The sequence below is a fragment of the Podarcis gaigeae genome (genome assembly GCF_964106915.1).
Source record: "Podarcis gaigeae genome assembly, chromosome: 2".
NCBI lineage: Eukaryota > Metazoa > Chordata > Lepidosauria > Squamata > Lacertidae > Podarcis > Podarcis gaigeae.
Window position 1 is genome coordinate 21,836,246 of NC_139679.1, and position 14,014 is coordinate 21,850,259.

The 14,014-nt window shown below is 40.6% G+C and overlaps 1 protein-coding gene across 2 annotated transcripts in view; it reads left to right on the top strand.

Moving 5' to 3' along the window:
- The window catches only part of ATAD5 (ATPase family AAA domain containing 5), a 29,354-nt gene extending 15,387 nt beyond the window's left edge, over window positions 1–13,967 (top strand). Inside the window, exons 12-23 of one of the 2 annotated variants that reach the window (XR_014561324.1) lie at window positions 1,040–1,119; window positions 1,394–1,539; window positions 1,882–2,032; window positions 3,374–3,535; window positions 4,399–4,511; window positions 6,683–6,776; window positions 7,892–7,956; window positions 8,552–8,717; window positions 9,416–9,597; window positions 10,230–11,053; window positions 12,743–13,004; window positions 13,133–13,967. Coding sequence is in view for 1 of the 2 variants with exons in the window: in XM_083727364.1 (XP_083583490.1) it covers window positions 1,040–1,119; window positions 1,394–1,539; window positions 1,882–2,032; window positions 3,374–3,535; window positions 4,399–4,511; window positions 6,683–6,776; window positions 7,892–7,956; window positions 8,552–8,717; window positions 9,416–9,597; window positions 10,230–11,053; window positions 12,743–12,910; window positions 13,205–13,283 (2,230 nt within the window). In the remaining variant the exon portion in view is untranslated. The remainder of the gene's footprint in view (window positions 1–1,039; window positions 1,120–1,393; window positions 1,540–1,881; window positions 2,033–3,373; window positions 3,536–4,398; window positions 4,512–6,682; window positions 6,777–7,891; window positions 7,957–8,551; window positions 8,718–9,415; window positions 9,598–10,229; window positions 11,054–12,742; window positions 13,005–13,132) is intronic. The other variant, XM_083727364.1, reaches the window with a different exon arrangement.
- Window positions 13,968–14,014: the final 47 nt, after the last annotated feature.

Consider the following 14,014-nt stretch of genomic DNA (forward strand, 5'->3'; position numbering starts at 1 on the left):
AGGAACTCCCACCCTTCGCCGGAAACTGTCACGCAGAGAGTCACGAAGGCGCATGTCCGTCAAACAGCTTTTATGTTGGCGTAAATTCCGTAGACGCCCACTGTCAGATTCTACCAGCGACTGACGGAGTCATGCTTTGGGGGCTCCGTTAGTGCCTCGGTTTGGATGACCAGCCAAACCCCAGAGGGATCAAGCTTTTACGCACAAGCAGCTCACTATCCCATCATAGCTAGTTAAAGGTCATTCTGGTTAACTAGGTGTAACTGCACCGTGTTGACATAGGAGGGTACCAGAGTATGTGGCTTGAGCCAGTCTCTTAACTGGTTAGGAAAACTGACAGTGTTAAGCGTATATCAGCTCAATAGCTGGGATTCTGTTGGGTCCATGTTGGCAGCTTCATGAAGTTCCTAAACGACTTTTATAAACACCTTTCAGTTTTAAAAGCACTGAGGGTTTCACATAAGAACCTCACCCCCTGGTGAAAACAGTCTTTTGTTATGTGCTGTTCCTTTTCCCTACTACCACCCTTTCAGTGTCATGTTAGAACACACCGCACATTTAGAAAGTGGCTTAATTTGCATACTATGCACGCACGACTTCAGCGGCTTCTCCCACTCCCCAGTTTCTCAGCTTGTCCTGCCATCCAGACCAAAAATTGTGGTTTATAACCCACTCTGTCCAACTTATTTATTTTTCAGTATTTTTATCCCACCCTTCAACTAAAGATTGCAGGGCGGGTCACTACATAATACAGAAAGTCAGCCTTCGCCAACGGGAACATTTTGGAGAGCAGAAACTGGTGAAGAAGACAATTAATAATACCACATATATAACTTAATAATACAGATTCTCTGATGCAGTACTTCATCCGATACGAAATTATCTCTTGTGTCTTTAAGGGAAAGCAAAAATAACAGCTGCCAGTCCTGCTCATGCTAAGCCATAGCTTAGCATGATATGAGAACCAGTCTAATGCGTCCCAGTAAATTGTACAAATGTGCACAAAGACACCAAAATAGTCCTATGTCTTTATTTTTAGGTGGCTATGTGAATGGAAAAAAAGAGCTGACTGTGAAGAAGACAGAACTCAAAAAGAAGCAAAAGGTGGCAGCCAAGATGGTACTTCAGAATCTTTCTTCAATCTGCAAAATAATGAGTTTTATATTAATAAAAATGATTTATTTCACAAACCGAATGAGGGCTTATGAGTGGGATATAAGCTTTAGAATATGTAAGATTGTTTTAAATTTTGTTTCATCTAGGGTTATTGGTTGTTGTTTTTTTAAAAAATGGAAGTTGGTTTGAGTTTGCTTTTTTTTCTTAGAAAGGGAGGCAGAAAAAATATATAAAATAACACAGCCAAATGTGTGTTTACTCTGATATACCTTACTAGAATCCTTTGACAATGTGGATTTTAAAGATGAGAAGTCGGACAGCGAGGAAGAGAGTGTTCTATGCAATACAATGCTGCTTATCGGTCCCCCAGGCATCGGGAAGACAGCAGCGGTTTATGCCTGCGCACAGGAGCTTGGCTTCAAGGTTTGTACAGTCATACCTCGGGTTGAATGTGCTTCGGGATGAGCGCGTTCGAGTTGCGCTCCGCGGCAACCCGAAAGTAACGGAGCGTGTTACTTCCGGGTTTTGCCGCTTGCGCATGCGCAAACGCTCAAAATGACTTCGTGTGCATGTGCAGAAGCGGCGAAAAGCAACGCGCACGCAGACATGCCGTCACTGGTTACGTTTGCTTCTAGATCCGAACAGGGCTCCAGAACAGATCCCGTTCGCATCTAGAGGTACCACTGTATTGGGTAGCTACTTACATAACAAATGTGGAACCTGCAAAGTGATTCTAACAAATCTTAATTTATAACATTCTTGCAGATATTTGAAGTTAATGCTTCTTGTCAGCGCAGCGGAAGGCAGATTCTCTCCCAGCTAAAGGAAGCTACTCAGTCTCATCAGGTGGACAAACAAGGTGTAAATGTTCATAAGCCATGCTTCTTTAACAATTACAGTAGCACTAAATCACCCAGTAAGTAATGAGCTTCTTTGTTTTATCAGTAGAGAAGTGAACAAAATTGGTTGGAACATGAATTTATTTTTCAAGATTTTATGCACCACACAGTTTTTTAAAAAAATGAGTTTCAGGGCAGTGTACTGTCACAGTTGCTGACTAAAAGGAATCTACGCTGTAAAATAAATGCCTTAATTTTCATGTAGGCAGAACTCAGGTGTCAGCTTGTCATGGTTGCCATTTATAGAAGTGGTATACGTACATTTTGATGGTATAATACATATTGCTAATTGGAAGGGAGTGAGGTTGACCTCCTCCTACTTCCCCTTCCCTGGCCAATATCCCAAACCTCTGCTGTTGGGCTGCAGTTAATAAGGAGCAGTGCTAAGAGAAAGTCTTGCCCATTCTTTCCTCATGATGGCTGACTGTTAGCTCCCTGCCAAGGGAATGAGGGTGCTTCCTTCTCACAGTTCTGTTCATCGGGGCATCCCCTGTCCCCCCACACCTTGTCCATAGTAGCAGTAGTACCTCCTGGCAGGCACCATGGAAGCACACTTTTTCCAACACCACTGGGCCACATGGGTACTTTAGATTGTTCGTGGCTTTCCAGAGGTAAGGAGAGTGGAGTGCACCTTAGTACCATGGCCAAATAATGAGAACTTTTAATATATAAATGGCACTTCAGCATTTCTGGTCATGCTGACCACCTAGTGTTTATGAGTCCAGAGAGCATGCATGGAGTGAAACTTTCGGAATGGTCTTGTGGTAAAGAAGCCACAGTTTCCTTTCTCCCTCAGTGAGACCAACCCCAGAGAAACTGGTCCTTGTGCCTTCTGTCTATTTGAAGATTTATGCCGCACGAAAGTAGGACAATAACCTCCTCACCCTCATTTTCTTGGGCAAAGGATGGCTGAGGCTTTAGAGATCACTTCATTTGGAAACTGAAATTGTATTATGAAGATGCATAAGTATTACAAGACTGATTTTATGTGGAATACCTATATCCTGCTTCATAGCCCAGAGAGGCTCTTACAGTAGCTTTTAAAAGATTATCAAAATAAAACATCAGTCAGTTTTGAGTACAAGGAACAGAAATTGCATGGCACCCGTATGCAACCAGGATAATTCAGGCAGTATTTGCAGACCTCGCCCTTGCTCTTTCATGTTACCCTGCGCGAGGCATTGGGATTGGGCAGCTGAATTTTTCTCATCTATGATGGAAGCAATCTGCCCTTGCTGGACATGGCAGCACATCTCACCATAGTCCTGCGAGGAAAGGGTGTGGAGTTCTGCAACTGGATTATGCAAGCCAATGCTTTCTCTTTCAAGTTTAAGACAAAAATGAAATGTATATTTCAGGAAAAAGCTCTCCCAGAAAAGAGAAGTCCCCAAGAAAGTTTCCCGTTTCACCCAGAAAAGTTGGATTAAAGCAAGGCTCGGCATCCAAAACACTAGCAAACTACTTCAAAATTACTCCTAGGCCTAAGAATGAAGAAGAAAACGTGCAAGAAAACAACAAAGGTAGGTTTTTAACATCGCATGCGTGTGCTTGATCTTTGGAGATGGGAAACAAAAGATCATAGTGTATTTGTGTAGAAATGAACTCCCAGCATGTGTAATCAGACATGAAAACTGAGCTATAATCTATGGCAGCTATGTAAATGTAGGGTGGTTGTTCATTCTGCCAACTAAACACCTGTTGATGTGCTATTCCAGGTACAAAAGCAGAACAATGTCCTCTCCCTCACCTCCTTGGTCTTCCTTTTCCTCTGCCGCTTCCCCAACTAACACCCTCAACCTAAATGAGGTGCTGGAAGCCACTGAGTCTTACAAGTTTCTTTATAAAAAAAAACTTTCCCCTCCTTTGCAAACAAATATACTTCAGTGTATCTCAGTGGTTCTTCGAGTATGTAGAAATAATTGACTTATTTTGGAGTTTCGCTTGCAAACAGAATGGATTTAGAAGCACTGTGTATAGCTTCCATGGTCTAGCCCTGTGTTAGAACAGCACATTGAAGGTCACATGCAGCGCTCCCTGCCTCCTTTCTATCCTTTCAGTACCAGCAGAGAAACAATGAGAGCCATGGGTGCATTCTGTGTTAGTGGCTATGCATTTAAGACCAGACAAGTGATAAATCAAAAGGTTGCTGCTTGGGGAATGATTGCAAATGTTAAAAAATAAAAATGTAGAGAGCATGAGCAAACTCTCGATGTACTGCTTAGATATTACAAATCATTGTAAAATCAGATCTGAGAGGAAAGGCAATCTGAAGATATTTTTATGTATATGTGGCAGACATCACACATGCTTAAGTGATTTTTTTGGCAGCATTGCTGGACCTTTCTTTTCCACTGATACAGATCCTACTATATTATTCATGCAGGATATACAGAACGCTTGCCTAAAGAAAAAGCGCAGATCCAATCTTTAAAAAAGGAAACTGGAGAAGAGGATTCCAGTAAAAAAAGTGCAACTTCTCTTATCCTCTTTGAAGAGGTAAGACGTAAATGCAGGTCTTGCTTTCTGAAGAAAAGTTTCAGCACCATCCAGAATTAAGGAAAGAGGGCCAGAGTTGGCCAGCTATGATGTATCTATCTCCCCCAACTCCCATAATACAACCTTAAAGTAAAGGTAAAACACCCCTGACAGTAAAGCCCAGTCACAAATGACTCTGGGGTTGCGGTGCTCATCTCGCTTTAGTGGCCGAGGGAGCCAACGTTTGTCCGCAGACAGTTTTTCCGGGTCATGTGGCCAGCATGACTAAGCCGCTTCTGGCGAAACCAGAGCAGCGCACGGAAACGCTGTTTACCTTCCCGCTGGAGCGGTACCTATTTATCTGCTTGTACTTTGACGTGCTTTCAAGCTGCTAGGTTGGCAGGAGCTGGGACTGAACTCACCCCGTCGCAGGGATTCGAACCGCCGACCTTCCGATCGACAAGTCCTAGGCTCAGTGATTTACATCACAGCGCCACCCGCGTCCCATACAGCCTTACTATGGGTTAAATCCATTTGCACAATGGGACTTCACATTCCAACCCCTGCAGTCCCCATACCCAACACCTACTTTGGAGGGGCCTCCAAGCTTCCAGAGCAAACGCTGGATGGAGCATGGGGTGCCACAGGGTGGGGAGGGGAGGTGGCGGACAAGAGGAAGAAGAATTACCATTGCATGAGTCACTCTCACACTTTTGCATACAACCTTAGACATTTTATTTTATTTTTATTTTTTTGCCAGCACAGTTTTTGTAGCGGTGCTCAAGTTTATATGGCAGCTCCCACATTCTGTACTGCCTATCAACTATCTTTTATTGTTTGAAGCTGGGTTGTATTAAATTAACCATCCTTAATGTAAACATAGTTTGTCACTCCAGACAAAATGACAACCCATAGTTAAATAAAAAGCAAAAGCTTCTGAGTGTCCCTGCAGGCTGGAGAGCTGGGGAGGAGCTTAAGCTCATTTATGCTAAACACTAGACCATGGTTTAGCTTGATGTCCAAACATTCATACATTTTATTTGTATGCTGCTTTTCCACTAAAGGATCATGCCGAAAGCGGCTTACAACAAAGAGATAGGGATGCATTTTAAACATACACTATAAACAATTTCATTATAACTTAGCAAAACAATAATGTAACAAGTTCATAATAACATAGCAAAACATACAAAAAACAAGAGTTGTTGTTTTAAATATTTTAGTAACAAGATTACTTAAACAGCATGTAGCATCCAATAGCAAAAATAAGAAGGGAACGTCACAGTTTCACCGGAGTCCTAGAAACATCCCTCTGTTGCTCACAGTGTCTCTCCTGCAGGAGTTTCTTTTAAGGCTTCCAAGGGATGGTGTTGCCAAACGTGGTCAATAAGCTGGAGGACTTTTGTACTTTTAAAATTTATTCATTTATTTATTCATACAGTGGTGCCCCGCAAGACGAATGCCTCGCAAGATGAAAAACCCGCTAGACAAAAGGGTTTTCCGTTTTTCGAGGTGCTTCGCAAGACGAATTTCCCTATGGGCTTGCTTTGCAAGGCGAAAACGTTTTGCGAGTTTTTTCGCTTTCCCCCCCTTTTTCTAAGCTGCTAAGCCGCTAATAGCCACTTAGCCGCTAATAGGGGTGCTTCGCAAGACGAAAAAACTGCAAGACAAAGAGACTCGCGGAACGGATTATTTTCGTCTTGCGAGGCACCACTGTAATTCTGTCAGTTTCCTTTCTTTTTTTTACATTTGTATAACTGATAAAGGTTTACAAATGCCATCTCTAGTGCACTGGGTTTCAAGTGACATGTGAAAAGCAGTCTCACTGCTTTCCCCGTATTCTCCGTAGCAAAAGAAAGTTGAATAGGTAGAATATTTATGTTGTTCTGAATTTTATTTGCTTGATTTGATCTAGAACTGCACATATTCTAGTTCTGATGTTGTATATTTAAACTTAAAAAATATATGGATTGGATGCAGAATAAATTAGTTAAGTCCCATTGATTTCAATGGGAATGCAATGACTTGTCTCACCGATTTCAATGGGAACTATATTTGGTTAACTTAGCCTGAATTCAATCCTATTTTTGTACTCAAACATCATACCGGATCTGGAATCATTTGAAAAACAGAAAAAGCAAATATGAAATCTGTTGGACGTTCTATGAATAAACACTTTCCACTTCTCATAGGTTGATGTAATATTTGATGAAGATGTTGGATTTCTAAATGCAATAAAAACATTCATGAGCACTACCAAGAGACCTGTCATTCTTACTACCAATGGTGAGTATTATGATGATGATTCCAAGTATCTTATTAATGCTTTGAATAAGTGAACATTAGTACAGTGAAATTTCTGTTTTGGAGTTTGAGAAAACAGTTTGAAATCTTGAATTCAAGAAGATTTCTCAGGCAATGCAGGGGGGACGCCTAACCCTTTTTCCTATGGGTGCTTTCTGCTCAAAGTAACTGTTTACCTTTCAGCACCCTATGCTGAGGGAACAAAACATGCTGTTCCTTTTATGGTTGTTTGTAGGCTGGTCTCTCTTAGAAACAGCATAGTGGATCTAATTCATTCTGCAACCCCATTTGTTGTGCCCACATTTTGTCTTTTCTAAGTCTCGCCCCACAAGTCAGCACCCTACTTCTGTTTCCACCTTTATCTTTGTTATTCACCATACTACATGGGTAGCGCTGTGGTCTAAACCACTGAGCCTCTTGGGCTTGCCGATTGGAAGTTCGGGGGTTCGAATTCGCGCGATGGGGTGAGCTCCTGTTGCTCTGTCCCAGCTCCTGCCAACCTAGCAGTTTGAGAGCACGTCAGTTCAAGTAGATAAATAGGTACCGCTGCGGTGGGAAGGTAAACAGTGTTTCTGTGCACTCTGGTTTCCGTTATGGTGTCCTGCTGTGCCAGAAGCAGTTTAGTCATGCTGGCCACATGACCTGGAAAGCTGTCTGTGGACAAATGGAGGCACCCTTGGCCTGAAAGCGACATGAGCGTCACAACCCCATAGTCGCCTTTGACTGGTCTTAACTGTGCAGGGGTCCTTTTCCTTACCTTACACCATACTACACAATATGTAGGGCAGTTCTTCACCTGTTTTCACACAGAGTGAACTCTTCCTCTAGGACTTGTATAAATGTTGGCAGAACAGCAGTGGGAGCTCTTTTCCCATTCAAGAGCTATTGGAGAGTAGAAGCATTGCAGATTGGCTTCTCTCTCTCTCTCTCTCTCTCTCTCTCTCTCCCCCCCCCCCCCCAATGCATCTTTTTCTCCTTTTCTCCTGTTGTAATATAAGTTAACTATAATATGTTCAGGGCTCACATTCTAATATTACATTAAAATAATTCTCAATGGTCAAATTTTAAAAGGCTTTACTTCTGAATCTTTTGTGTAGATCCATCATTTAGTTTAATATTTGATGGCTGCCTAGAAGAAATCACCTTCAGTATACCTTCTATGGTAAGTCTTTCACTTTTGGAATATAAAACAAGCAGTTTACGATTTCTTAGTATGACAAAACGTGGACCCAACTATTATTGCAACTGCAGTTGAATTCATAGATTTGTGAAATTTATGCATTAGTTAAAGCATCACCCATGCAAGAGGCTTTAAGATAGCTCTGCAGTGACAGCAAATCTTTACAAATAATGCACCATACAGCACGGTTGACTTGTAACCCTCTACTTTTTAGTAGTTAAATAGGATTTAACACTGCAGTTAGGAACATAGGAAGCTGCCTTATACTGAGTAAGATAATTGCTCTGTCTAGCTTAGCTTTGTCTGCACTGGCTGGCAGCAGCTTTCCAGTCGTACCTGGAGATGCTAGGGACTGAACCTGGGACATTCTGTATGCAAAGCAGATGCCCTACCAGTGAGCTACAGCTCTTCCCCTAAAGCTTTAAATTTTGCTTATATGTGTAATATTTAAACACTACCCATTCATGGCAGACAGCATTAGTTAGTAGGTACAGATTCTTACCATGTAAAGTAACATTCTGCTGTTGTGTTTTTCCCCCAGATTGTATTATTGATTTTTGAATTTGTTTTCTTTTAGATAAATGTTGCCAGCTATCTCCAAGTTCTCTGTTTGGCTGAGAACTTAAGAATGGATATAAGAGATCTTGCTGCTTTGTTAACTGCAAATAATTGTGACGTCAGACAAAGTATTCTGTACTTACAGTTCTGGGTTCGGAGTGGCGGCGGCTATTTAAAAGAAAAAGGTATGGTACTGCACAGCAAGTCTGCCCAGCTGGGGTGGTGAACAAAGTAGTTCACATGTCAGAATTGTTTGTTGTTGTTTATCTGGGTAAACAGTTAAAATGCTTTTTAAAAACCCACTTTAATTGTCTATTAGAAAGAACAATGGAACTGCTAAGAAAATGTTGCAATGTATCCTTGATCCCTAACAGACAGCTCTTGTTCAGAGTTCCAGCTAGCTTATATCCTCCTCCAGGATACTAAAGTGTAAGGAGACAAAGCAGGCCAATTCATTGTCCTTTCCCCTTGGTTTTTTTAGTTTCTTTTTCCAGCTGATGGCATTCTCGGGCTGCTTTTTGGGGTATTTTTAACGTTTTTAACTTCTGCATACATCTGCTTTCACCTGAGTATATGACACCCTTTAGGATCCAATCCTGTTGGCACTCAGTCACCAGAATTTGTTATTAGAGAGAGTTAGTGTGATTTTTATTGGATAAATGAAGAAGCAACATAGAACAGATGAGGAAATTACAGAATGAAGCTGCAGCAAGGGGAAACTAGACTAAAAGAAGTAAATTAAATGAGTAATGGCAGCAGAGAAAAATATCCAAATTTCAAAAAATATACCAAGAATATTTTTTTTAAAAAAAGGAACAGAACTGCTACACTGCTGTCAGAGCTTATCATTGTTATGAATTCCATTTGAAACTCTTGTTTATAGGAGGAGAGACAGAGGTAAGTGGCAAAGAACAGATTATTTGCATTGAAGATGCAACCAGCTCCAAGATCAGTAAACCTGGCCCTCCAGTGAATCTTCCAAAATGTGACACTGGCTGCACTGAGAACTTGCTTGGCCTTAAGAACATCTTTTTGCCTTCCGAAGATTTGTTCCAATTTCTTAAGGTACGTTTATTTTGGTACAATGAACTTCCCTAGGGCATGTTGCTGATTAATGACATAAATGAAACAGAATACTATTACAACAAATTGTATTGCGGCATTTCAAAGACTTTTTAAAAAAATGTTTGGTTCATGCATTTTTGTAGGTGGAAGTCAAATTAGCACTATCCAAGTAGAATGGATGAGCAACCATGTTGGCACATGAAAAATACTTTAGAGAGGGAACTCCTAGGGAATTAAACACACACACACACACACACACACTGTTTACTCACTTAAACCAAAGTTGCACAGTTCTGCGCTTATAATGGCTGCTTTAGAAAATACTATTTCATCTGGTTTATTGTTGTCGTGTTTAAGAACAGGCCTGTCCAACCGATCTACTGGTCAATCGCTGGGCGTCCCTGGTTGATTGTGGGATCCACCGTGCCCCCCCCAAAAAGCTCAACAATTCTGGTCAAGCCAATGGGTTGACCAGTTTATTTATAGTTGGGAATAAACTGCCAGTTTATTTATAGTTGGGAGTAGATCGCAGTCTCTTGGAAGTTGGACACCTCTGCTTTAGAGTGACTGTATATGCTACAAATCTGTTAAAGAAAATTTTAAAACTCATTTGTTAATTCCATCTTTCACAGCATGAAATCACAACAAAAGAAGACTGGAGTAGACTGACAGATCTGCTCAGAGAGTTCCAGATGAAGCATATAGACTTTATTTATAGCAATCTTGAATTCATTTTACCTTTACCAGTCAATATACTTCCAGAACCAACGGTAATGGCTAATCCTTCATGTAACACAGTTACAGAAAACGATTCAAGTAGTAAGTCTTTGGACAGCGATTGCTTAGAGGAAACAAGCCCTGTGAAAAAGGTTAAACGGACAAAGCGCCAAAGAATTACCGCTTTCTTAGATGATAGTGATTTATTTGAAAGTGATTTAGACTATTCTGGTTTCATTACATTACCATCTGACATGCCTAGTTCATGCTTGGAAGAAGAAAAGGGTGGACTGGAACCTGCGATGGGTAACACAGCAGTACTGGACAGTGGAACGCCAACAAAAGCAAAGAGCTCTGCACCAGCATACCAGTGCCTAAATTCAGTAACTGAATTTGTGGACAACATGTCTTTCTTAGATTATTGCTTCAACGGGAGGTGTGAGGAATCAAAACAATCATGTAAATATGAGGAATTTATTTGGACAAAAGGGAAGATAAAAAATGGTCTGTCGGATGAGTTCAGCATGGAGCATAATGACTGGTGGAACTTCAAAAGCTCTGCTGAGCTGAAAGCAACTGCGGAGGCACTCAGTTTTCACAAGTGCATTAAGACAATTTCAAAAATTATGGAAAGTAACTCTAGCAGGACTCCTGGGAAGGATGAATTGGAAGAACTTGCACTCAATGTTTCAAAAGACAGAGCCAATTTATACTTTGGTCAGTCAATAGCTAATTCCAGGTAAGGTCAAAATACCACAGGTGGATGCTGAATAACAGGAAAAAGGATGCTTTTTTTCAGTATATAAAGTTCCAGGGAGAGCAAGGGCTTCCCCGTTCTGTTTTCATGTTGTGAATATTTATTTGCAGAGGTACATCTAAGCAGTTGAAAGATGGTAGCAGAACCATCTTTCAAATACGGGGCTGCCCAGTCATGTGTGAAATGGAAGGAAGAGATTTTAACAGCAAAAGGTCATTGCAAGTAAAATACATGGAATCTTTTCTCTGCCAGCCATCTTACACCTCCCCACAGTATGAGCCTTTTGTGTACCCATGCGCAGCAAGCCCCTGTGAACTGGGAAGAGGTGGTAAAACATAGAAATAAACAGATAAAACAATGTTCTGGAATTGAAACGGCAACAACATTATTGATTGCAGGTGTCAGTAAGCTTTGGCTGAGTATCCTGAGTCAGCTGCCTGACTGTGGGCTGACACAGGTACAGTGCTATCTCGGGTTACATACGCTTCAGGTTACATATGCTTCTGGTTACAGACTCCACTAACCCAGACATATTACCTCGGGTTAAGAACTTTGCTTCAGGATGAGAACAGAAATCGTGCTCCGGCGGCAGCAGCGGGAGGCCCCATTAGCTAAAGTGGTTCTTCAGGTTAAGAACAGTTTCAGCTTAAGAACGGACCTCCAGAACGAATTAAGTACTTAACCTGAGGTACCAATGTAAAAAGATGACACCCCCCCAGGCCAACATTTATAAGTTATATAAGTTTCTTTTAAGCCTGCCATTTGGGACACATGCAACCTAATTTTGAACCTATTACTTATTTAAGTAATGCAAATCTCACAAAACAATTTATGCTATTGATTGATTGATTGATTGATTGATTGATTGATTGAATTTATATATAACCCTATACCCGGAGGTCTCAAGGCCGTTCACAGAACAAAATCGAAATATAAAACCACAAAATATATACTCAAAATAAAAACAACAGCCCAATAACCCTCCCCCACATTTTAAAAGGGCATAGGATGTCAATCAAATTGTTTAATAGCTTTTATTGGTGACGCAGGGTTCTTGTTATGGCAGAGGTTTGACAGAGTTCAGGTTACATTGCGCAGGTAGCCAAGAGCAATAGAAGAGATCAGGAACAGCAAGCAGAGCCAAAAGCAGTTCAAGTGCACCATATTTAATAACCAGGTCTCTGTAGGCAGAGCTATCACCTGCAATATTTCCTAAAGCCCCCACAGCTTGCTCACTGATGTGCATATGGGGGGAAGCCAGCAAGGAAATAAAGGTAGGTATTGCTCCACCATCTACAACAGCTTTTGTCTGTGCAGACGTGCCAGAGGCAATATTGGTCAAATGCCCAAGCAGATTCAAACTGAAAAGGGCTGCAATCTACCCTTCCCAAGAAGGATACAAGCTTTGAGATCTACATCAGAACTACCTATTGTAGTATATTTGAAAAATGTTTGCTTTTAATGGGATGCTTGCTTGAGGCTAAATCCTGGGTTCTAAAAGGGCAAAAATACTAGAACTGGATCATAAAAATTCAGGAATTAAATAGATGCTGGTTCAGCACAGTGTAACAGCGATTGTACATTGGGCACATTTGCTGAAATTTAGTCTTGTTATTTCTTGTTAAACTATAGCTGGGACAGAGGAAAAACCTATGTGCTTTTCTTTTGCAGCATTTACCATAATGCACAGAAGAGGTTGGAAATAATCGAAACTGTATTTTCCAGTAGACCTTCTTTAAATCTTTGTAACAGACAAGCAAGTGTAGTGGATTACCTGCCTATTCTCCGCAACATCTGCAAGTTGGAGAAACAGAAAGAACAGGGGAAAGCCAAAAGAAGGTAATCTTCATTCATGTTATTAGCAACACAATCATGTTCATATCTTATCAGGAGACACACACTGCAATCCTATGCTCACTTAACATTAAACTCAGTGGGACTTCTGAGAGGACATTTGTAGGACTGCACTGAACCTGTGCATCAAAACTGATATTCATGTAGACAAAATCTATTAAATATCTTAATTGGGGAAGAGTCATGTAAATTTCATGTCACTTTTAGCATGCTGCATTTTCTTTCCCTTTTCTTTCTTTCAAGAAGACAGACCATTTTTCTTCATTTCTTTTCCAACAGATTTCTCCACTACCTTGAAGGAATTCACTTTGATTTTCCAAGAGAAATTTTGAACAGCCTGGCAAATGACTTTCCATAAAACAAACCTGTAGGACCTTTGAATATACATTAATGATTTTATATGTACAGAGTGTTGCTTATATTGTGAATCTTTTAAGTATTTAAAAATACAAACTGTATTTTGTATATATCTATCGCCCAAGGTACTTTCCACATTCCAAATGTGAAGTGACTATGTGTTGAAATCTACACCAGATGCATTCAAATACAATCTGAAGCGTATCAAGCCCATTGCTGTAACTACTGGATTGGCTGACTTTTTAGGGTGTGGGTTTTGCCCCATATATTCAGGCATAATACCGTGTTTATAAGGTGCTATTCTGATTTCCACATACGTATGGTGCTACTTGGGAAAAGATTAGCCAGCTGATGAGGTAACTGTAAACTTTTTTTTGCTGTTTCATTGCAAAGGCTGTATTTGGGCTTGGTTTTATGTGTGTGCATATGAGCCAGTAATGTTTTCTTCACCAACACAGTAAGGTCTTCAATCATTTGGGAGAAATAATCTGTGTTTTGTAAATTTATACTAAAAGTTCTACTGGGTTGTATAGTCGTATTTATCTGTATTTATCTGTAACCCTGTACATTTTATTTTTATACTATCTGATATTTTCCTACCACTACACTTGAAGTTCTTCTGGGTTATTTTTTAATTTTTTACCTACAGCGAAATAATAAATATCTGGATGGGCTTTGAAACCTATTTCTTGCAGGGTGACTTTTAGATGTAAGAGTAGACATTTACCCCAG